This window comes from Prunus avium, chromosome 5, assembly GCF_965620075.1.
Source record: "Prunus avium chromosome 5, drPruAviu1.hap1.1, whole genome shotgun sequence".
Lineage (NCBI taxonomy): Eukaryota > Viridiplantae > Streptophyta > Magnoliopsida > Rosales > Rosaceae > Prunus > Prunus avium.
Window position 1 is genome coordinate 21,950,839 of NC_142288.1, and position 22,123 is coordinate 21,972,961.

General features: G+C 36.5%; 4 protein-coding genes across 4 annotated transcripts; all 4 read left to right on the plus strand.

Annotated features, from left to right (window-relative positions):
* Positions 1–199: 199 nt before the first annotated feature.
* LOC110762479 (uncharacterized) lies at positions 200–4,157 on the plus strand. Its single transcript, XM_021965124.2, has 2 exons — positions 200–622; positions 1,745–4,157. Exon 2 carries the CDS (start codon positions 2,009–2,011, stop codon positions 3,722–3,724), a length of 1,716 nt encoding a protein of 571 aa, XP_021820816.2. The 5' UTR covers positions 200–622; positions 1,745–2,008; the 3' UTR covers positions 3,725–4,157.
* A 1,972-nt stretch (positions 4,158–6,129) lies between these two features.
* SPPL2 (SIGNAL PEPTIDE PEPTIDASE-LIKE 2) lies at positions 6,130–11,974 on the plus strand. Its single transcript, XM_021965125.2, has 14 exons — positions 6,130–6,475; positions 7,407–7,565; positions 7,675–7,786; positions 8,094–8,213; positions 8,429–8,580; positions 8,701–8,883; positions 9,120–9,154; positions 9,655–9,811; positions 10,056–10,109; positions 10,679–10,771; positions 10,903–11,045; positions 11,176–11,246; positions 11,347–11,430; positions 11,644–11,974. The coding sequence occupies exons 1-14, from the start codon at positions 6,329–6,331 to the stop codon at positions 11,766–11,768; spliced, it is 1,635 nt and encodes a 544-aa protein (XP_021820817.1). The 5' UTR covers positions 6,130–6,328; the 3' UTR covers positions 11,769–11,974.
* Positions 11,975–15,304: 3,330 nt separating this feature from the next.
* LOC110762471 (aquaporin PIP1-3) lies at positions 15,305–17,723 on the plus strand. Its single transcript, XM_021965115.2, has 4 exons — positions 15,305–15,762; positions 16,086–16,381; positions 17,209–17,349; positions 17,447–17,723. The coding sequence occupies exons 1-4, from the start codon at positions 15,435–15,437 to the stop codon at positions 17,540–17,542; spliced, it is 861 nt and encodes a 286-aa protein (XP_021820807.1). The 5' UTR covers positions 15,305–15,434; the 3' UTR covers positions 17,543–17,723.
* Positions 17,724–18,545: 822 nt separating this feature from the next.
* LOC110762503 (short-chain dehydrogenase TIC 32, chloroplastic) lies at positions 18,546–21,870 on the plus strand. The gene is made up of 8 exons (XM_021965151.2): positions 18,546–18,741; positions 19,351–19,582; positions 19,887–19,966; positions 20,076–20,229; positions 20,399–20,477; positions 21,089–21,173; positions 21,326–21,372; positions 21,501–21,870. The coding sequence occupies exons 1-8, from the start codon at positions 18,636–18,638 to the stop codon at positions 21,663–21,665; spliced, it is 948 nt and encodes a 315-aa protein (XP_021820843.1). The 5' UTR covers positions 18,546–18,635; the 3' UTR covers positions 21,666–21,870.
* Positions 21,871–22,123: the final 253 nt, after the last annotated feature.

Below are 22,123 nucleotides of genomic sequence, written 5' to 3' on the forward strand. Positions count from 1 at the left end.
CTTATTTTTCCTTTTCAAGTCAAAAGGTCTTAGATTAATTACATAACCCACAAATTATTTTATATTATAATAATTATATGAGAAAACCCAAAAGGTTGAAAAAACAAATATATAAAAAGAGAGAGGCCTGAAAGGAAAGGCCAGATAAATTCTTGGTAAGGCAAACTTTCCTTACCATCATGAAAAGGAAGGGGTTTGGTGGAAACAGATATGAATTGTTAGTGTTGTGAATTTGAGTGCAGAAAATCATTAACTTTTTTACCAAATAAACAATCTTTTTTTACTTATCAAGACCAGTGAGTGTGTTTGCAAAACTGGAATTGTCCACCTCCAGTCCTCCTAGACCAACTTATTGGAAAGAGGGGAACAAAAACAACCCCATAACTTTACCTGCCACCCCTCACCCAACTCACTGGCTCTCCAAATGCAGCACACTGCTCACAGTCGTGACACAAATTAATACTTACAGCCAAAAGCATATTGTTTTGCTTTCCTTTTGGAGAGAGCCAGAGAGAGAGAGAGACATGCTCTGAGGCAAAAAGCTACAGTTTTTAACATGGAGTTTTGGAGTTTGAGCAGAGGAATTTCATGGTTTCAACAGAGTTTCATCCACTGATGTATGGTATGAAAAATATTCATCTCATAAATGAATAACAAAAGAAAGCCCATGGCTTGGTGTTTTTTCTTTTGCTATTTACATTATTCTTGATAATTTTCTCCATTGTTTCATACCGAATCTTCAAGCTTTTATGATTATGTTTCTGGGTTTTTGAATAAATACAGGGAGTAATGTAAGTTAGAACCTGCAACAACAACAAAAATTTCTTTCGGCTAAAAACTTGAATTTTTGTATGGTATATGATTGTTCTCCTAATGGTTTGTTGTTGCCTTTCTCTGGAGCTCTGTGATCATTATTGGAGAGAATGATTCACCTTTCATACTTGCATGTTAGTTTTGTTTGTAAATCACTAATATGATTGTTCATGTTGGTCGTTGCTATCCCCCTGGTGTTTTTTCTTTTGTTACTTCTTGTACTATTCTTTCATGATTTTCTCCATTCTTTGATGCCAAATGTTCAATTTTTTATAATCATCTGGGTTTCTGAAATAATATAAGGAAGTAATGTAATTTAGAACCTGCAAAGTTTTTTTTCGGCTAATAACTTGAATTTTTGTTTTGCATATATGATTGTTCTCTTAATGACGCGTGGCTTTCTTTGGAGCTTTGTGATCATTGTTGGAGATTAATTTACCTTCGAAGTCACTACTTGCATGTTAGTTGTGTAATATGATTGCTGATGCTGATAGTTAATATCCCCTGGTAGAGTTTTTGAGCTGGTGAGGCATACATATTGTTCAATAAGGTAGCTTTTCATTCATGTCTTTCTGGGTTGTTATAGCTTTTGGGATTAGAAGATTTGCAGGGCTCTTAATTGAAGTTTTTATTATTGATTATTTGCTTAAATTTGGGCCTCCATGGAAATTGGATTTAGGGTTAGTGGGATTAGCAATTCAATTTTCCCTGGTGCTCTTATGGTCACACTGGTGTTTCGCTCGTATGCTGTCCAAAGGTTTCTGCTAGTTTTTATACTTGGAGTCTAGGAAATTCATGAGTACATTTGTTTTCAACGATGCGGTTGTTTGTTAGTGTTTAATTGTGACTTCGGATAATTTTTCTGATGAATACTCTATTTCTATCCCATTTATTCATTCAACTTGACCCATGCTTCTTATTTTCCTTGCAGGACTCAGAAAAAGGAACTCAGTAGAAGATACCAGACCAATTTGGGTTCTAGCTAGTGGTTTTTCAAAAACCACTCATTCGATCAAATAAGTAAGCCCCAGTAGGTGGTAATACTGTTAACCAACAGCCACTCTCCTTCAAGAAACCAGTTGGAGTATTGATACGCAGGCCTCATAATCTCTGTTCAAACTTTTAGGTCATTGGATACTTTGTAAAGCAGTGCAACATTCGAAGTTCTTTTCTGATACAAGTCAGTAAAGCTCTGATGTCACCCAGCTCTAAAATGGGTGATGGGTTGAAGCAGCAGAGGTGGGAGTTTAGGAGGAGGGACAGTGACATGGATTCTTCAAGTGATGAGTCTAAATCAAGTAGTGAGGCGGCTCACAAGAAGCATAACCTGGTTTGCAGTTTGATTCCACTTGAAAATGATGAAGCAATTGGTAACTGCAGAGTCCAGCAGACTGGCATGTGCAATCCTCATATGGATGATCAGATCATGTTTCAGAAAGGTAAAAGGGTGCATCTTAGGAGGAGGAAAAAGGATAATTGGATTAATAATGACATGGAGAGGGATTCCCGTAAAGAAGTTAGTAGAAAAAAGAGTAGAACTAGTGTTTACGATCCTGCTGCTTTGGATGAACTTAAAATCTTCATGGAGTCCTTATTGGAGGATCTTAAAGTGACAAGAGAAAATTTGTTTTCATGGATGAGGAAGGAAATGCAAGAACTGGTGGCTGATGATGATGCTGCTCCACGTCTTGAGCGAAGAAAAGGAAGTTCTGGAGGGAAAAACGTCCGAGTACAGAATGGAGACAACTTTGTGGAAAACACCATCTCTAAGGAGTATATACAGGTGCATAATAAAAGAAAACTTGAGGAAAACATTATAATTCAGCATCAAAAAAACTTTGACGAAAATGTCCTGGTGCAACGTGAAAGCAACTCTGAGCAGAATGCATGTCCAGAACATCATAACAAATTTAAGGAGACCTTCCAAGTGCAGCATCAGGGCAACTTTGAAAAAGTAGATGTTCAAGTGAACTATCGAAATAACTCAGACCTTGGCATGAAAGCTCAAAAATGTGATATGGGATCAATAGAGAGGAGTGTTAAAAGCAATACAGCAGCAGGTTATGATAATTGCTCTCCTCTTAAGCCAAATTTTCAATCTGCAGACAAGAATGTGTGGATGCAGCAAGAAAAGAAATATCTATCAGGCACAGGAGCTCAAGCTTACAGTGGTAGATCTTTAGAGAGCCCTTTAATAGGCAGAAAGATGGCTCAATCTAATTATTTCTATCCAGTAATTGAACATCGAGTTGATCGTGTTCAAGAAATTGGAGCCGGAACATCATCTGAAAAGGATAGAGGTGAGAGGTTGGGATTACCTATTGAGTCCATTTTTTCTTCCAATCTTTCCAGTCAGGTAGCTTCTTCAATGTATTTGTCATTACCCACTGTGTTAACTGAGCCCTGTGTTGAGAACCATATGCTTAATACTTCTTCAAGCAATTATATTCGAACACCATTTGATAGAAACAAACTAGATGTGAACTATGGGAAGGCAAATCCGATGCTCAAAGTAAATGGTCATCATGGAAAATCATCAGGCATGCAGCAAGAAGAAAGAAATGGAAGCTTTGCTCAACTAGGGTCCAGAAATATGAGTTGTTTCGATAAACAATGCATCCCAAGTTCAAGCATTGGAACAGGATTCCCAGTTCCACTTCATCAGGGTACGGACATTGGTGTTAGCATTCCAAGCCAAGTAAGTTTGCAATACCTACCCCAGGAAGAAACAAACATAATGGGTTTAAGGATGGATGAAGGAGCCTCAACGTTCTCTGGTGGAAGCTATGCTGCTATATCAGAAGGCTATCTTGCAAACACTTTTTACAGAAATTCCATTAGTAAAGCTCATGACAGACTGAAGGCATTTCAAAATCAAGACCTTGAAGAGGGCCTTTTATTCCCAAAATAGCATAAGTTATAACAGGGTTGAACAATGGACAAGATTCAAATTTTCTGTTATGACATGCTTTTGCAGAAAAGAAGCCAATGGTGCTTTGCTTTCTATGTTTTGTTGTTCCAGAAAACAGGCAACAATCAAATTAAATTTCTGCTGTCTTCTTGGTTTATGTCATTTTGAAACTGGGATTCCAACTTTCTTGTTTTGTCATGTTTTGATGCATAACCACCATTAATTTCTTGGTTCTGAGGACATGTTGACAGAGCTAGCTTTGTGACCAAGCCAACTGGCTGCAGAATTTGAAACTTTGCTGACAAGTAGATGTTGAGCTGTGTTAACTTACAACTTACTGAGATTCTGAGATGATTTAGTGGGGTGGTAAATTTTATGTTTTTTTTCTTCCCTTGATTTGGATATGATTTGTTGGTCATAATATTCTGGTGCTGATACTTCTTCTTCATACTATTATTGCACATGAATGGATTTGGGGGTCAATGAATCTTGAAATTCTCTAAAACACCATATCCCATTCTCATTTGCCTACCGAAATCTTATTTGTCTGCCACTAATGAAGATATGAACAGAACCATAAATAAATAAAATTGCTTAAATCTCACGACCAGCTAAAATGCTGCTCAACCACCTTCCATATCCACTTTATGGCTCAGTAGAAATATAGCCACTATCCCCCCCTGGTTCCCTATACATGCAAACTTTGGAGCTTATTCTAAGATAATAAATTGAGAATGTGAACTAAGCAGCCTCATTGGTTTATCTCTCCTCTTAATGCTCGTACTGTAGTAAAAAATCTGTTTACTACTGAGATTGAAATGCAAAGATGGAGATGGGAATTTTATCTACTTACTTCGACTTGTATGTACCAAAAATTTTGCTAGCATCAGTACTCCACACTTTTATATACAAAAGATGAAAATGAATGTCAATGCATTAAGCATATTAATCCTCTACACGTGTATATACGAAAAATGAAATATGACCGTTAATACATGTATGAATGGCAATTTGACTGTACTCACGTCTGCTCAATATGGACTCATTAGAGCCATTAGCTTCTGGACAGATTCTGAAGTGGGTTGCTTTACACATATCATAATCATTGGTTTATAATGTATGATGTACGCAAATAGTAAAGTTTCCTTGATTTAGGCCAACAAATTGTAAATTATTGAGAAAGACAAGATTACATACGTTAACAAGACAAAAGATCAGCAAGAAAGAAAAAAACGTGATGTGCCCGGCAGACAAATTTCCTTGTCAGATGTGGACCATTGGAGTATGGGGCATGGAAACGTAAGCCTCAATTTCTTTCAACTTTTCTGTTTCCGTTGAATTTTGGTTTATAATTTATGTGGATTTTTTTTTTCTATTGCTTGTGTCAAATTCTTACCAACGGATGATGGCTGGTTGGTTCTTATGGACATTGCCACATGCAACTCAGAACACCAAAAAACACAATGCCCTGTTCGGACACGTTTATGTCGAGGACATCTTGGCAAAAACAAGAAATCCGTCAACACCTTTTTTGTTTTAGTGTGATAATTCAGTGCCTAATCAAAACACTAGGTTCCTCCATTGATATGATAACAATTCTGACATGTTTACAAGGAGAGAAAACAAATGGGTATAAAATCAACTACCCCACTAACATATTGTAATATGGAATTCACACGTACGTTTTTAACTTTCTATATATTTAGGTCATCGTTTAATAACAAATGGAGTGAGAGTTATTCTAAATTTTTGCTTCTTCTATGTTTACTAATGGTGTTTTTATGAGCAAGGGGGGATAAACCCCACAAACAAAAACAACCACAAACAGAACTATAGACGGTTTTAATTATCAAATCACATTGCATGATGAAAAAAGAAAAGGCAAAAGATAACATATGTAAAGGAGAATGCAAGAAATATGCTATAGGGATGGAGGTCTACCCTGACGCTGGTGGTGAGCGTAGTCAACCTCCACCTAAACTTTTTTTCATTAAAAAAAAACTATGTGTTTATATATATATATTATATAATATTATCAAAGGAGTCCTGGATATTCCAAAACCAGCTGGAGACCAATTTGCAAATGACACCTACTACAATGTTAATGAAATACCAGGTGAAGGTGTATTTAATTAATATGATAAATTAAAGGTCCTTAAAAGAAAAATAATATCACAAACCATAATTAAATATATTTTCCCGCGGTCTTCAACTGCCCCGGTGTAGTCAAATACCCATTTGCTGACAAAAATAAGTAAAAAATTTATTTATTCTCAAATTCAAGAGTCAGGTAATTAATTTAATAATGAAATTTAATTAATTTAGTTGCCAAGGCAATCATCAAAACGCACCGTCCTCCTCTTCCTTCTCTTCGGTAAACGTCACTCTGCAACAGACGCATAGTAGATCCAAAGCATTTATTTTAATTTTATTTGTTCGTTTTTCCCTGAGCTAATATTAGCTTTTCCTTTTTCTGTTAACAGTAGCATCACAGAAACAAAGCGAAAGTCTCTTTCTTTCATAGCTACAAGCTTGTGAATCTGTGATGCAGAGAAAGAAGAGCCAAAAGGGTTCTTAAAAGATCGAGGAAGGGTTCAAGAACTCATGGATTCGCAGAGGCTTTGTGGGTTAGTGTTTGTGTCAGCTCTGATTCTACTGGTCTCTAAGCCTAGCTCTGTGACAGCTGGGGATATAGTGCACGATGACGATTCAGCTCCAAAGAAGCCTGGGTGTGAGAACAATTTCGTTTTGGTAATCTAATGCTGCTTTATCTCGCCGACTTTTCATGTTCTTGTGTTTTAGCTACTGGGTCTTGCTTTTTGTTCATGGGTTTTGGTGTAATTATGGGTTATTTGTGGAAGAAAATGAGATGGTGATGTGATTAACTGAGTAGGATAATATAAATATTCATTTTTGTACAATTGGGAGCTGTTAGTGCACCGGATGAAGTTCAAAGTGATGAATTTGCATTTGCAAGTTTGTTGTTTTTATGCTTTTGGATTGGAATTGGGTTGTTGTTTGGTCTTATTGATTAATCAGGTTGTTGAACTGATTGACATGAACATAGTTTAAGTTAGTATACAGTACGTTTCTATATTCTCCCCTTGTAGTCATCCAGCTCATTCTTATATTTCCTTCTATTTTCCCCTCACCTTCAAAATGTTTCCCTTTTGAACAGTACGTTTCTATATTCTCCCCTTGTAGTCATCCAGCTCATTCTTATATTTCCTTCTAATGGAGGAGTTTGGGTTGGATTTTTTGTACTGTCTCATGATTATAGATTAAGGACCGGCAATGGCAATGGTATTTCATGCCATGCAGTTTTGGGGTGTTTAAAAAGCAGGAGGGATACACGAGGCTAAAATTTCCTCCCTTTTGGCTCATAATGATGCTTCCTCTTCTTTTTCTTTTTATTATTTTCCTGTTTTAAATTGATATGGAAATGTGTAGACTTCTGGTCAGCTGTGATTGGAGGGACATTTATTCATGCTTCCATGGCACATGCCTTTTCAATAAGTATGGCTCATTTTTCAAATTGATGCTTTGTAACTGGTTTAGAGGAAAGTTGGTTTCAATCTGGATAGTGAAGTTTATTCTGGATGGCTCATGCAACTTACTTGACCTGTTGGTGATTTCTATCTATATATAATTACCCACTGCTCTATCACGAACTGTTTTGTAGGTAAAAGTTCAAACTTGGGTTGATGGTGTAGAGGCAAGTGAGTTTGTTGGCGTGGGTGCTAGATTTGGAACTACCATTGAATCAAAGGAGAAAAAAGCACAGCAAACTCACCTTATTCTTTCAAATCCTCGTGATTGTTGTAACAAACAAAATAATAAGGTTTTCATGTTTAAACTATATTCTCTTGACATTCATGGTCACAAACATCAAGCAAATATGTTATATGTTTTTTTAACATCAATGTGTTTTCTTTTTAATGTTTGTTTAGCTTGCTGGAGATGTCATCATGGTGGACCGAGGCCACTGCAAATTCACAACTAAAGCAAATTTTGCCCAACAAGCTAATGCCTCCGCTGTACTCATTGTAAATAACCAGAAAGGTAAAGAATATATGTTTGGGTCATTTGATGTGTGCATTGACTAGTAATGGTATGTCAAAAAAGCTTCACTATCCAAATATATATATGTGTGTGTGTGTGTGTGTGTGTGTGTGTGTTGTTGTTATGCTACTCATAGATAGATTGAAACTATTATGTAACATGTTAGTTCTCATTTTCCTTGATAAGGGACTAATTTTAGAGCTTTCAGTTAGATATATGAATGTTGAAACATAGAAATATAATCAAACAGAGATAAATGTCTTGCAAACCATATTCGTTTCATATCAAATGTGTCTCTTTTTGGCAGAACTTTACAAGATGGTGTGTGAGCCAGATGAAACTGCTTTAGATATACGCATACCAGCTGTCATGCTCCCGCAGGATGCTGGTGCTACCTTGGAAAAGATGTTAATGAATAATTCATTGGGTATGCTTCCCTATACTCAAAGAACATTTATAACCCACAAAAATTTGTGCTTCGAGATATATTGGAATTTTCCTTAGCATTTTTGTAGCTTCAGAAATGTAAGCATCTAAGATGTGCTTTTCACTTAGGATAATAATATCTTTAGCATTCTTTGTTGGATGTATATGTACCTTATACCTTTACTGGATAGCTTTCTAATTGTAGGCTCTCTGCAGTTTCTGTGCAGTTGTACTCACCGCAACGACCTGTTGTTGACATTGCGGAAGTATTTTTATGGTTGATGGCTGTCGGTACTATCTTGTGTGCATCTTATTGGTCTGCATGGAGTGCCAGAGAAGCATCTATTGAACAGGACAAGCTATTAAAGGTCACCTTTTGCCAGCCTTAGCTAAATTGGTCTAGGTTTATATTTTAATTTTGCTTTCGTGTTGTGTTGTTCTACTGAAGCTTGTTAGTATGTATTGATTAGAAATTCATTGTCTTGTAGGATGCTTCTGATGAAATTCCAAGTGCCAAAGCTCCTTTAGGTGCCAGCGTAGTAGACATCAGCACAACATCAGCTGTCTTGTTTGTTATTATTGCTTCATGCTTCTTGGTTATACTCTACAAGCTTATGTCAGGCTGGTTTGTCGAGCTTTTGGTTGTTCTTTTTTGCATAGGTGGTGTAGAGGTATGAGTCCTCCCAATTCTAATTAATCAACTTATGATGCATCTGCATGCTTACATTCTTGCACAAAGCATTTACCTCAACTTCAATTTTATACATATGCACAATGAAAAGTTATGCTCTGAAGTTGTTCTGCAGGCCGTGGTTTTGTAATCTGACATATTTGCACATTATATAATCTGTGCATATTGCATTGTCCAATAGATTTTCATCTAACTTCACCAATTCTTTATATCCAGGGTTTGCAAACTTGCTTGGTTGCGTTGTTATCAAGGTACAATTAGTTTCATCTCCTATTGAGACATAATTTCTGGCATTTTATGAAGATTCTCCTTTTAATCACCTAACTAACCTTAGTGCACCTGCTGGCTGTCAGTTCCAACTCGTATCTGTTTATTTGGGTAGACTATATCAGGAGTCATTGAGTATTTGTACTCATGTGTCTTAATCAGAATTTTCAATGGAATTTGCATGTCCCCTTTGTATGGGGATGGTTTATCATACATTTAGTGGGAAGTTGCTTTCTATGTGGGAATTATATCATTTTTGTGATCTTCTGATTCTTTGAAATACTTTCAAAAACATTAAGCAAGGTTTTAAGTATTTTGCACAGCTCCTGTACTGTATGTGTAGCTTTGACAATCCTGAGTTTTAGGTTAATTGACTGAAACAATTCCATAAAGTAGGTGTACCAGAAACCTGGTGGTGTATATTGAATCAGTCATGCAGTGACAACTTGCTTTAAGGTCTTGAACTCATTCTACACTTCCGCAGGTGGTTCAAACGTACTGGGGAATCATACATTAAAGTACCTATCTTGGGAGCAGTCTCATACCTTACTTTGGCTGTTTCTCCATTTTGCATAGCATTTGCTGTTCTTTGGGCAGTTTTCCGCAACGTTTCCTTTGCCTGGATTGGTCAAGATATACTTGTAAGATAAACTTCCCCATCAAAAAGTTATTTCCAATGAATCATATATTTTGACTTCTTCATGAACTTAAGTTCTGGTATAGCCCCTTTGGTTGCCAACCCATGTCCTTCGAAGAGGAGGTCCTAAGTTACATTTCCCCTTCCCTTAAATGCTGTATGTATAAAGTAATAAGTTTGACTATTGCAAAAACTGAAGGGCAAGTAATCAACTAATGACGGTTTCCTTTCAATGATTCTTCCATCAGGGAATTGCACTGATAATCACAGTTCTTCAAATTGTTCGGATACCTAATCTCAAGGTAATAATTCAAACTTATCAGTCTAACTGATTTCTTTTTCTTTTGGGGCCAGAAACCATTTTTCTGCTTGGTAACAATATATTAGGCAATCTATTTCCAAACATTCTGAATCAGTGCTTATTGTTGGAATCACTTGACTGTAATTATGGCGTTGGTTTGTAGCAGTTAAAGTACAAGTGTGCATATCTGTGCAGATGAAAGTCTCTCCCATTTGAAAATTTTTATTTATTGGATTTTGAGTGAGTTGCACTTATTATAATTTTTGCATTGTTAACATGTATTCACCCCTTTTTGGCACTTTTGCTGAAATGATGTCAATCAGAAATCTCAGATGTGTGCAATTATGCCTCAACGTTGGTTACTTATGTTAATAGTTTATCTTTTTAAAGAAGATTTTCATTTTTGTCTTTTGTTATTGGCGGGTAGTTGTTTGTGTTGAAGGCTTTAATAAAATGGATATGGAATGTACACACACACACACACACACACTCTCTCTCTCTCTCTCACTCACTTACACACATATTTAAGCATTACTGGCAACTGATTTAGGGTGGTTTCTTTTTAATCAGGTGGGTACGGTCCTCCTCAGTTGTGCCTTCTTGTATGACATCTTTTGGGTGTTTGTTTCTAAGAAGTTGTTCCATGAAAGCGTGATGATTGTGGTAAGTGATTCTATTAAGTTTCTCTACTTGCTACGTTTAATATATACATGCATATGTAATTATGGATCAGTTGGTTGTTCAAGGCTTTTAAATACTCTAGAGATGTCTAATGGCTTTGTCTCCTTTTACAGGTAGCCAGTGGTGACAAAAGTGGAGAGGATGGTATTCCAATGCTACTAAAGATCCCACGCATGTTCGACCCCTGGGGTGGTTTCAGCATCATAGGATTCGGTGACATCCTATTACCAGGCCTGCTTGTGGCGTTCTCACTCAGGTTTAAGCTCTGCAGCCTATCCCAGTTTGATAAAAGACTTGTTCTTGGCATTTCTTCATACATCAAATTTTTGGTGGTGTTTATATGAACAGAAATAGATAAAATGAAGCATTGTTAATGGTTTTTGCAGGTATGATTGGTTGGCAAATAAGACACTTCGGGCTGGATACTTCTTATGGGCAATGATGGCTTATGGATTGGGTAAGAAATAATAAACAGATGATTTTGTCATCAGCTACTGTATCAGATTTCTTAGATGTGTTTTCCCAGAAAGACACATGATTTTTCAAATTCTGTGCAGGTCTTCTCATCACATATGTGGCATTAAACTTGATGGATGGGCATGGCCAACCGGCACTGCTTTACATTGTTCCATTCACACTGGGTAAGTCCCTTTCTTTCTTCTTCACCAAAATCTTAGTCCAACTTCACCCTATCCTTTAAGCGAATGAATAAAAAATCCCAAGGGCACTGCACATGCAATATTTTCTGCCTCAGCAAGCAATCAGGAACCGTAGTGGGATACTTCTAGATGTGTGCTTTTGGATAATATTGGGATGCTCGAACTAAACTGATTAAAATTTACATTTCAATGCAGGAACTTTTCTGACTTTAGGGAAGAAGAGAGGTGACTTACAGATTCTGTGGTCTAGAGGAGAACCAGAAAGGCCCTGCTCACACATCAAACTCGAACAGAGTCAAGAATTGGACGAAGCAAAGTAAGACAGCTTGGTAAGTTAAAAAAGAATAGAAAAAGTAAGGCAGCTTGTTCTTGTATGATATTTGTAGTGTTGGCATTGTATAATCATTAGAAATCTGGTTAAGAACTCTCAAGAGCTTCCCTTAACATGGTAGTCTTTGTATGTAAGCTTATTGCCCGTTAAATTGAACGAGGGCTCTCTCTTAATTAAAATAGCGTTCGTTTGGCATCGTCCATTGTCACACATGCCTTAGTGGAGGATGAAGCTTTATGGGTAGAAAATTTTGTACAATTTTATCTGCGTCAGCAACCATTTATGTTACTAAATCATAAGGCTCTTGGGTATTTTTTTTATCATCCTTTTTGGTTGTTGAAAATAGCCCCATTAATGTAAAGTTGCAATTATAATGTGGCAATACCACATTCTCCATAACTGATATTAAAAAAAGCAAACGTATTTGAAGTCCCAAAAACATCCCAATAGTGCCTATCATTTTTATGACAAAGCGGTTTTTTAAGAGAGGGATTGGACTCGGTTGTGAGAATAGTGCCTATAGCTGGAACACTATGTTTTTGTCTAGTCAACTTCGCACCAAAGCTGCAAGTCAATAATCATGGCCCACAAAAAGAGGGGCTGATACTTACGGTTTTTTTGAGGCCCAAGCCCCATGGGGGGTAAACTCAAATTTATGTGTCTAGAGATCTTTTTTGAGTATCTATACAATCACCCTTCATCACCGTAGCACGACTAACAAGCCAATTTTGTTGGAAATATCACTTCCACTTTTCTTCTTATGATATTGGCCCAATATAAAACATCAAACAACAATTGTTTGTTTGGATGCCAATCAAATCACCTCTATAGAAAAAATCGATTGTCAAGTGTTGCTTTCACTTTCAATGACATTTCCGGAAGCTATCCAACAAGAATATTATTCGAATATTATGTCCAAAACACAACACAAGCTTATCAATTAATCTTCTGTATAATGTAACTACGTTTAAAAATAAAAAAACTCAAAGATACCTAATTGAAATGCAATACGTGAATGACATCTGTTTGTTTGTAATAGCATATAACAAAATTCAATATCCCTTGAAAAATCTTTTGACAAAATAGAGAGAGAGAGAGAGAGAGAGAGAGAGAGAGAGAGAGAGAGAGATTGTGATTTCAATAGGGCCATGATTATCAATACAAGAAAGAGCCACAAACCCACAACCAAAGTGCTAAAAAACTCAAAAATGGGAAGCCTTGGATTCCACTTAACTTTTTTTATATTATTTTTGGTTCCTTGGCTTACTATTGGTTTTGGGGGAAAGTGCGAGGAGCTATTTTAGTGACCCTAGGTTGATGGGTAGGTAGTTGTCTATTTTGACACAGCAAAGTAGAAAAATACAAAAGATATACACCTCTCCAGATTGTGCCAAGCCAACTGCCATGCTTATCAGATATCTTTTTTCTCCCTTTTTTTCTTCATGGTTTTTTGGGATACAGAGGACACTTTTTCTGTTTTTATAGTTTTCAATGTCATTTACATAGTTGGCATGGGGCCTAAGGCTGCAGCTTGCATGTGAGTTGGGGGCAGAAGAAGACCAAGAACAGAAGGCATCCCATGAGTGTGAGTTGTACACCATAACTTGGCTACTGCTTCTTCCATTTTGTTTATTTTTGATAGAGTGCAACAAATAAGAAGATTACAATTCACAATGACAAGGTTTGGGACCATAAAAGAGGAGAGAAAATGAGGGGCATGCTTTCTCACACCCATCGTTAGCAAATCATGTTAGGTATTGGAAATTATTAAACAAAGATTACACATTAATTAAATATGGGAATTGTTAACGTGTTAGGTTATTTCAGTTAGTTAGAACAGTGTTGCATGCTTATTTGTATTTGAGTTCGATTATCCCTTCACGTAATTTGAAATTATTTGAGAATTGTTTGACATGGCATTCCAAACAAAATAGACTTCCTGCATTATTATTCTTCATTAGAGAGAAGTGCTATAATTATTTTGAAGTGCCAATAGTGGCTCCCTTAAACACAACTTTAATGTTATTTGCTAGATAATATGATATGTTAATTGTCATTCTACGAGTAATTTTTTGATATGATCGTAACATTAAGCGGGTATGAGTAATTTTTAGAGTAAACATACATGTGTTATAATTTGAATGAATTGATAACACCATAACCCGACACACAAAACTTTATAATAAATCACACTTTCATATACAAATTCGCCTTATCAATAATTCAAGTTGATAATTTGACAATGTAGCATGCTAGACAATCTGTAAAACTCGATCAGAGTTAAAATCAAACCATGGTTTTGTTTGTGGGCTCGTAGCTGTGGACATGGCCCCTGTCCTTGTCGGGCGACATAGATACTGTATAGTAAACAGTAACATCCCTGGATTGGTCCATGTCATCGTATGTGATATGACGTTGGCGTCCACGTGCTTACAAAAGGGTTGTCACTATTTTAAGTTCTCAACGGTCACAACAAAAAAACGGCCAATTTTTCTCAGCCATACGATCTCCCGCCCGTTGTACTCTAATCTTCTGTGGCTCTGGTTTTCGTGCCGTTGAGAAACTCACAACAACTCACCATTAAAAGTCAAGAACTTGAAAGTGAAAAAAGACTCCGTAAATGACTGAACCAAACAGTAATTATAAGCTTTTCACCCTCATGAAATTCAGTAATTGGAAAAATCACTTTTGGGTTCAGTTTTGATGACTATTTATAAGCTCTTTCCTCTTCATTAATCCACTCTTGTACATCTTGCAATATGCAACGCATACAACATTTACCACAAAAACACTCTAATTTAAGAAAAGAAATTACATGTCACGGGAATAACACTGTTTAACTATTCTCATAAAATCATATTATGTTATGTGGAATTCTTATAACGCATTGCACAACGTAATGTAATTAATTGAAGATAACTTTGTGACATGACGCCCACTTAAATTTTTCTCCCCACTTGAATTTTGCATGAAGCCCTAAACTTGGCAATAGAGAGAGATAAAGGACCACTCTCCTCCAAACCCCAAAAAGAAGAAAGAAAAGAAAAAGTAGAGAGTTGTTTAATGATGATGAGAAAATTGGACCACAACATTTTAAAAATCAAATTCCATGTGCACAATCTTTAATTTCGGTTAGGTGCTTAGGTGTATGAATCAGATGAACATACCAGAACAGCTAACCAAAAGCTTTACAAATTCGAAAAAGCACACAAACAAAAAAATAAGAACAATTTCTGTAGAGGATAAGAACAACAAAAACAAATGAACCAGAAAATGTCAGCATGCTTCTGCAAATTCTGACCTTTCCAGAACCATCCCCAAAACTCTAATACCTTCTCCTTAATATCATTATAAACATTTGCTTACAAAGTAATGACCTTTGTTTAGGGACTACCACATAAAAAAGTTTTTATTTTTATTTTATTTATAACAAATACTTAATTGAAAATAAATTAAAAAGAAAGACAACCCATTATTTCATTTGGCAAATAATAGACTGACAGACACCTCAGCTATAAAAGTTCCCCTTATCTTAGCCTCTCTTGCATTGCAGAAACTCACAAAACCCTTGCTTTGAGTGTGTAAAGAGAGCAACTTTGGTTTGCTTTTCAAACAGAGAGAGAAAGAGCTAGAGAAAGCTGGTTAGTGTGAGACTATGGAGGGTAAGGAAGAAGATGTTAGACTTGGAGCTAACAAGTTCCAAGAGAGGCAGCCTATTGGGACATCAGCTCAGACAGACAAGGACTACAAGGAGCCTCCACCAGCTCCTTTGTTTGAGCCTGGTGAGCTCACTTCATGGTCTTTCTACAGAGCTGGAATTGCTGAGTTCATTGCCACCTTCTTGTTCCTCTACATCACTATCTTGACTGTGATGGGTGTGAAGAGGGCTCCTACCAAGTGTGCCTCTGTTGGCATCCAAGGAATTGCTTGGGCTTTTGGTGGTACCATATTTGCCCTTGTCTACTCCACTGCTGGTATCTCAGGTTAGCTTATCCTCCCTTTCCATCTCTTCATCTTTCAAGTATTTACTTAAAGTTGATAACTTCCACTGAAAGAAAAAAAACACTTTTTCTTGTTGTATATTTCATGGGTTTCTTCAGAATTTATTTTTAGTGATTTTTAAAAATATTTTGGGTAGACTTTTGTGGGTGTTTCAACTATCTTTGATGTGGGCTTTCCTTGTCATCTTTGATTTTTCCTCTTAAAATTTGTTCTTCTGTTTTAAACTATAATTGGCTTCCTTTCATGGTTACATTTTTGTGATAAAATTCTTTTGTAACCAGATCTCTGTGCTTGCATGTAACAGGTGGACACATCAACCCAGCTGTGACCTTTGGTCTCTTCCTGGCAAGGAAACTCTCCCTTACAAGAGCTGTTTTCTACATAGTCATGCAGACCCTTGGTGCTATTGCTGGTGCAGGTGTTGTGAAGGGCTTCCAAAAGAACCAATATGAGCTTTTGGGAGGTGGAGCCAATGTTGTTAACCATGGCTACACCAAGGGTGATGGCCTTGGGGCTGAGATTGTTGGCACTTTTGTCCTTGTTTACACTGTCTTCTCTGCCACTGATGCCAAGAGGAATGCCAGAGACTCTCATGTCCCTGTAAGTATTCTTTATTATTATCTCTGTTATATACTTTTGCAGCCTCTGATTGTTTAATTGTTTTGCTATTTTGACACTCATGTGTCCATTGAATGGGTTTAGATATGATTGAGTGCTCCAAAGCTGGTTTATTTTTCATGGGCTGTTTATAAATTGGTTTCTGGTTTAGTTCTTTGAGCTGCTGCTGAATGTTTTTGGTTAATTTATAGTCTCTGTGGAAGAAATTGTTGGCTGATCTTCTAGTTTTCTATTCTTTGCTCAACCAATATTTAATTGGTTATTTGTTACCATTAAAGCTTCCCAAATGGCTTAAAGGGGGGGACTATAGAATTATCACTTCTCTAGTCCTTGTTTTGTGAATGCTGGAAAATAATGACACTTGCATGTTGCTTTTGTTTGGTTGTGTCATTGGTGTGGGTGCCTTTAAGGTGGAAAAAGTTCTGTCGTGCCCAGTGGGTCTTATACATGTGAGACCCACTGGTGTGTTTGGTGGATCAAATATGCATGTAAATGTGAAAGTGGGGACTTAATTATACCTCCAGGACAAAGATGCCTCCTCCCTTTTTAAGGCAAAATGTTATCCACCATTTAAGAGTAAGACTCACTAGTCCCTACCAACAAGAGATCATTTATGGGCTTGCTTATCTAATTTGTTTGGTCTCTCCATGGTTCCTTCTGCTCTACATTACCTCAACCAAATGATCATCTTCAAACATTTGTTATATCCTAAGTCAAACTTAGCACTATGCTTTGAAGCTCAATGAATCAGAAAGGTCATTATTTGGACTGTGTTTTAACTTAGAATGTATATGTATATGTGTATGCAGATTTTGGCTCCTCTTCCCATTGGGTTTGCAGTTTTCTTGGTTCACTTGGCCACCATCCCCATCACTGGAACTGGCATCAACCCTGCCAGGAGTCTTGGAGCTGCCATTGTCTTCAACAAGGACCAGGCTTGGGATGACCATGTAAGCGAATTAACTAATACTAATTAAACATTTTTCTTTGAACTTTTAATTGTTTAATGAGAATATGAGATTTATGGTACCATGTTTCTGTTTACAGTGGATCTTCTGGGTGGGGCCATTCATTGGTGCTGCTCTTGCTGCTATCTACCACCAGATAGTCATCAGGGCCATTCCTTTCAAGTCCAGGGGCTAATTTTCTTCCCACTCTAGTGGTCGCCCATCTCTGCACCCTCTGTGTCTTCTTCTCCTCCTTTTTCTTGGTGCTGGTCTTGAGAAAAATGTGTGTAAATTAAGCATGCAGTACTAGTACTTATGATGTATTCAAAGTTTTTGTGACATGTTTTGAATGGAGAATTCTTTTGTGGGTTAGTTTATATGCTGATGTGCCTTGTGCATTCTACGTTCTTCTGATGATTTGATTTTAAGTTTGAGCATACCTTGATCAAGCAAGTGTCTTCGGCTCTTCCAGAGAAATGTATTTTGGCTAAATTGTTTGTGACTTTTTTTTTGGGTCATTATTGTTTGTGACTTTTCATCATATTTCAAGAGATAAAAGACATGAAATCGCAATTGTATAAAAAAATAATCTAAATTAAATAGGGTCATTGAAGAGTTGTCGTTAGATCCAATTGAAGAGTTATTATATCATTTTGGAGAGCACATATGACTATATAAAAGGGCTATATAGATTCATATACGTAGTGAGGTAAATAAAGTCTGAAAGATAGCATTATTACGAGTGCCTTGAAGCATTAAATTCGTTCATAAAACTAAACTGGAATATAAAAATTGGAGCAATTTTGGTGGAGGCAATTCAAGAAAAGGAAAAAGAATATGCACAAATCTATTGCAAGACTGTTTCATATATTATTCAACTTGGTAGGTAAAAATCTGTTTTTCAATTAGAGAAGTTTAATATTTCTTAAAAGGGTTATAAAAAGAAGGGCAATACTTCCCTCCTTACATTTTATTGTGGCTCAACTATAAAGTGACATGTTGTTCACTCTTTTTAATTGTCAAAGCAGTTTGTTTTAACATTTTTCTTTTCACTTTTAGTAAATCCCTAACTTTTTACCAAAACATCAATGCATAACCATCTTATCAAATCCTAATCATACACGCATATCCAACGGCTATCACGCTAGTGGGGGTCGATCGCTAATTGTATTAGTTTTGTGATTTAAATTAAACCCCACATCACATCACATGTTGGGTTTTGGAAATGCAGCTCTGTGAAATGCTGTTTATATTTTGGATTTGCAGAGTCTGATCAACAATCTTGAAAAATGTGGATATTTGGATGGAAAGGGCAATCTGGATTCTCAGCCCGCTCTACAGCTGAGGAAGTTACTCAAGGAATTGATGGAACTGGTCTCACGGCAATTGTTACAGGTCTTGTTATGCTAAATTCTTCTTCTTTTTCATCTGGGTAGTTTTGTTCTTTGTTTCTGTATTGCCGTGTGTGCTTTTTTCTTTTGTTGGTCAGTTCCTATAATTTCTAATTGTGTCATATGTTTGTTTGCTGAGACAATTATAGGGAAAAGAAGAAAGAGTGTTGTTTTAGTTGTTTTTTTATGTTAAACTAATAATTGAGCAACCAAATGGAGTTTCTTTTGGCAACCCATCTGAAGTTGGGTGTGTACGATCGTTTCTACTTCTTGTTTTCTTTCATGGGTAGTTGTTTAGTGTTTAATTGGTTGGTTGATTTTCTAATTGAAGCTGGCTAGTTTAGGATTAGTTGACTTGATGTTAAAAATGGAGTAAATGGAGTTGATCAAAGTTTTGGTCTAGTTTAAATCTTTTTTTAGTTTTTTAGAATTCTTTAGGATCGTTATGCTATGAAATCTAGTTCAGAGTTTTCCTGTGGACTTATTGCCACAATTACAAAAATCATTAATCTGAAAATCCTGCCATTGAAATTTTAAATTGCTTTTTTGCTTGACAATTGGTGAAATCTGCAGATTTGGCCTTTTTTCAGTTCTTATACTTATTTAATTCCAGGAGCATCAAGTGGTCTTGGTCTGGAGACAACACGTGTTCTAGCCTTGCGTGGTGTTCATGTCATCATGGCAGTAAGAAATACAGAGGCTGGTAGGGATGTGAGAACGGCAATACGTAAGGAAATCCCCACTGCCAACATCGATGTCATGGAACTAGATCTCAGCTCAATGGCATCAGTAAGGAAATTTGCATCGGAATATAACTCCTCTGGTCTTCCATTGAATATCCTGATGTAAGACATCTGAATTGGACCATTGTAAATGTTTATGTCACATTTGCTTGTGCTCATTTGAATCTCTCGTCTCTTGTCGCAAATGCATCAGTGGTTACATGTGCTTGCACACTGTGTTATATGATATCATTGTGACAATGGTTGTTATTGCTGCTTCATTCTTCATTTTGGAATGGTGTTTGGTCCCAAGAGTGGGAAAAGAAAGAAGGAAAAACAATAAGTTCATATTTTAGTACAATGTTCTCCTATTGGTATTATTATTAACATTACGGAGTTATAATTTATCCTCTCTGTTTGTTTGAAGTAATAATGCAGGTGTTATGGCAACTCCTTTCATGCTTTCCCAAGACAACATTGAAATGCAGTTTGCAACCAACCATTTAGGTATTTAAAACATGAAATTCTTTTGATGTTTCTCTTGAGAATATGAAATGGCCTGTTATATGGTCTCTATAGAATTGGAATCTTAAGAGTTCTTACCATTCTTTTACAGGCCATTTTCTTTTGACCAACCTTCTATTGGAGACCATGAAGAAGACAACAAGGGAGAGCAAAAAAGAGGGAAGAATCGTGAACTTATCATCAGAGGCTCACCGATTTGCATATAGTGAGGGGATTCGATTTGATAAGATTAATGATGAATCAGGGTAATAGTTTTATGAATTTTGTCACTATGTGCTGCTGCAATAATGCAATAATATATGGTTTTATGGTTTGCAATGTATCAAATTTCGTCAAGCAATACTTCTCTTTACTTATATATATTTTTTTTGGTCTGAACTCTGTACTTATATTTTGTTACTTGAAAATTCACAGATACAACAGTATATACGCTTATGGACAATCAAAGCTAGCCAACATATTGCATGCTAATGAGCTCACAAAGCGCTTGAAGGTATCAACTCATATAGGATCATAAAAATGATCGCCAGTGAATTTGATGATATAAATCATTTATCTGATTATATTTTTTCTTGGTCAATCGTAAGGAGTTCTCGACCTGCAACGGATAGAGGAAGACTTATTCAGTCCTATAGTTTGGGCTCCTAGAATATGGAACCCTTAAATAACAGCGTAGATAAGACTTTTGGTTAGCATTAATTTGTTAAGTTCCTGAGATAAATGTGAATTAAATGCTTTAGCATGTGCGGGGCCCTGGGCTTTGTTCATGTTTCTTTTGGTCAATAGAAGAGAAAAGAGTGACAGCCTAATTTCAGTGTGCAAGTATTTTCTTTTTTCCAGAGATGCTTACATAATTTTGTCTCAAATGTTCATTGTAGTAGCAAATATTCCATATGGTTATTCTTACTATCTTGAAAAGAGAAACAGTTGAAAAGAGCAGTAGGGCATAGAGTGTAGCTTTTACATCATTGGTGTTTTCAACACTCTTAAGCAGTCCGTACTTCCAAAGCCATGCCATCATGGATAGGAAATTCTAATCTTTTGTTTGTGTTCCAATTTTTTTTTTTTTTCAATAATCTTTTAAAATCCTGTCTTGTTTAACAGGAAGAAGGAGTTGCTATAACTGCTAATTCCCTTCATCCTGGATCAATTGCTACCAATCTTCTACGCTACCACAGTTATATTAATGGTAAACTTTTGAACCATTGACAAATATTCGTTCTTCTACGCTACCAATCTTCTACAACCCTCTCGCCTTGCCCATTCCTTTTTTTAAATTTCACCATTTCCTGTATTTGTGTGGATTCGTGTCTTGATATTTATTGTTTTGGTTTAATGCAGTCATTGCCAGCACGCTCGGTAGATTGATGCTTAAAAATGTTCAGCAGGTATGTTACTAATCTGATACACTCAGCAAACTCATGTTTTGATGTCTATCTCCCAATCCTATTAAGATATGCTCAAGCAGCTTCACTGCATGTTAGTTGTCTTTTTAATATACTTCACATAACTGCAGGGAGCAGCAACTGAATGCTACGTGGCATTGCATCCGCAAGTTAAGGGTGTCAGCGGCGAATATTTTATGGACAGCAACAAAGCCAATCCAACCTCTCAGGCTAAAGATCCAGAACTGGCAAAGAAGCTATGGGATTTCAGTTTGAGCCTGACGGATTCAAAGTAACTGGGAACAAAACTCTGTTGTAAATTGCAAGTCAATGTCAATGTCCCTTTTACCAGTTTGAGACTTTGAGTAGAAGCTAAGACGTTGAATGACCATGTAAAACATATATAGGTTATGGCTGGGGACTTATCCTTGGCCCTTCCTAAAATTATGAACTTTTTTTTTCTATTTTTCTATAATGAAAAACTGGGTTATGGTTCTTATATTTGTCATGAATGTATATGGTTTATCAGCTATTTCCAAAGCACTTCAATCCAAAGGACTCTGTTCCACATATCTGCATATAAGAGCAACATCACAAACGTCATTGTGATTACAAATCACAACTGGGTTCATTTTAAAAGAGCCATTGCTTTGTCTTTTCCTCTGATTTTGGTGTGTGTTGTAAATTAGAGAAGCAACATCACAAGCATTATTGCTAATTACAATTCCCAGAAATGTTGCCATGTAAGACAGGA

Bases quoted from the DNA above. Each gene is read 5' to 3' on its own strand.
- SPPL2 (XM_021965125.2), top strand. From the start codon at position 6,329: ATGGATTCGCAGAGGCTTTGTGGGTTAGTGTTTGTGTCAGCTCTGATT. The intron at 10,772-10,902 runs GTAAGTGATTCT...CTCCTTTTACAG, and splicing joins ATGAAAGCGTGATGATTGTG to GTAGCCAGTGGTGACAAAAG. The intron at 11,247-11,346 runs GTAAGAAATAAT...AATTCTGTGCAG, and splicing joins AATGATGGCTTATGGATTGG to GTCTTCTCATCACATATGTG.
- LOC110762503 (XM_021965151.2), top strand. From the start codon at position 18,636: ATGTGGATATTTGGATGGAAAGGGCAATCTGGATTCTCAGCCCGCTCT. The intron at 20,478-21,088 runs GTATCAACTCAT...CTTGTTTAACAG, and splicing joins AGCTCACAAAGCGCTTGAAG to GAAGAAGGAGTTGCTATAAC. The intron at 21,174-21,325 runs GTAAACTTTTGA...GGTTTAATGCAG, and splicing joins CTACCACAGTTATATTAATG to TCATTGCCAGCACGCTCGGT.
- LOC110762471 (XM_021965115.2), top strand. From the start codon at position 15,435: ATGGAGGGTAAGGAAGAAGATGTTAGACTTGGAGCTAACAAGTTCCAA. The intron at 16,382-17,208 runs GTAAGTATTCTT...ATGTGTATGCAG, and splicing joins CCAGAGACTCTCATGTCCCT to ATTTTGGCTCCTCTTCCCAT. The intron at 17,350-17,446 runs GTAAGCGAATTA...TTCTGTTTACAG, and splicing joins ACCAGGCTTGGGATGACCAT to TGGATCTTCTGGGTGGGGCC.
- LOC110762479 (XM_021965124.2), top strand. From the start codon at position 2,009: ATGTCACCCAGCTCTAAAATGGGTGATGGGTTGAAGCAGCAGAGGTGG.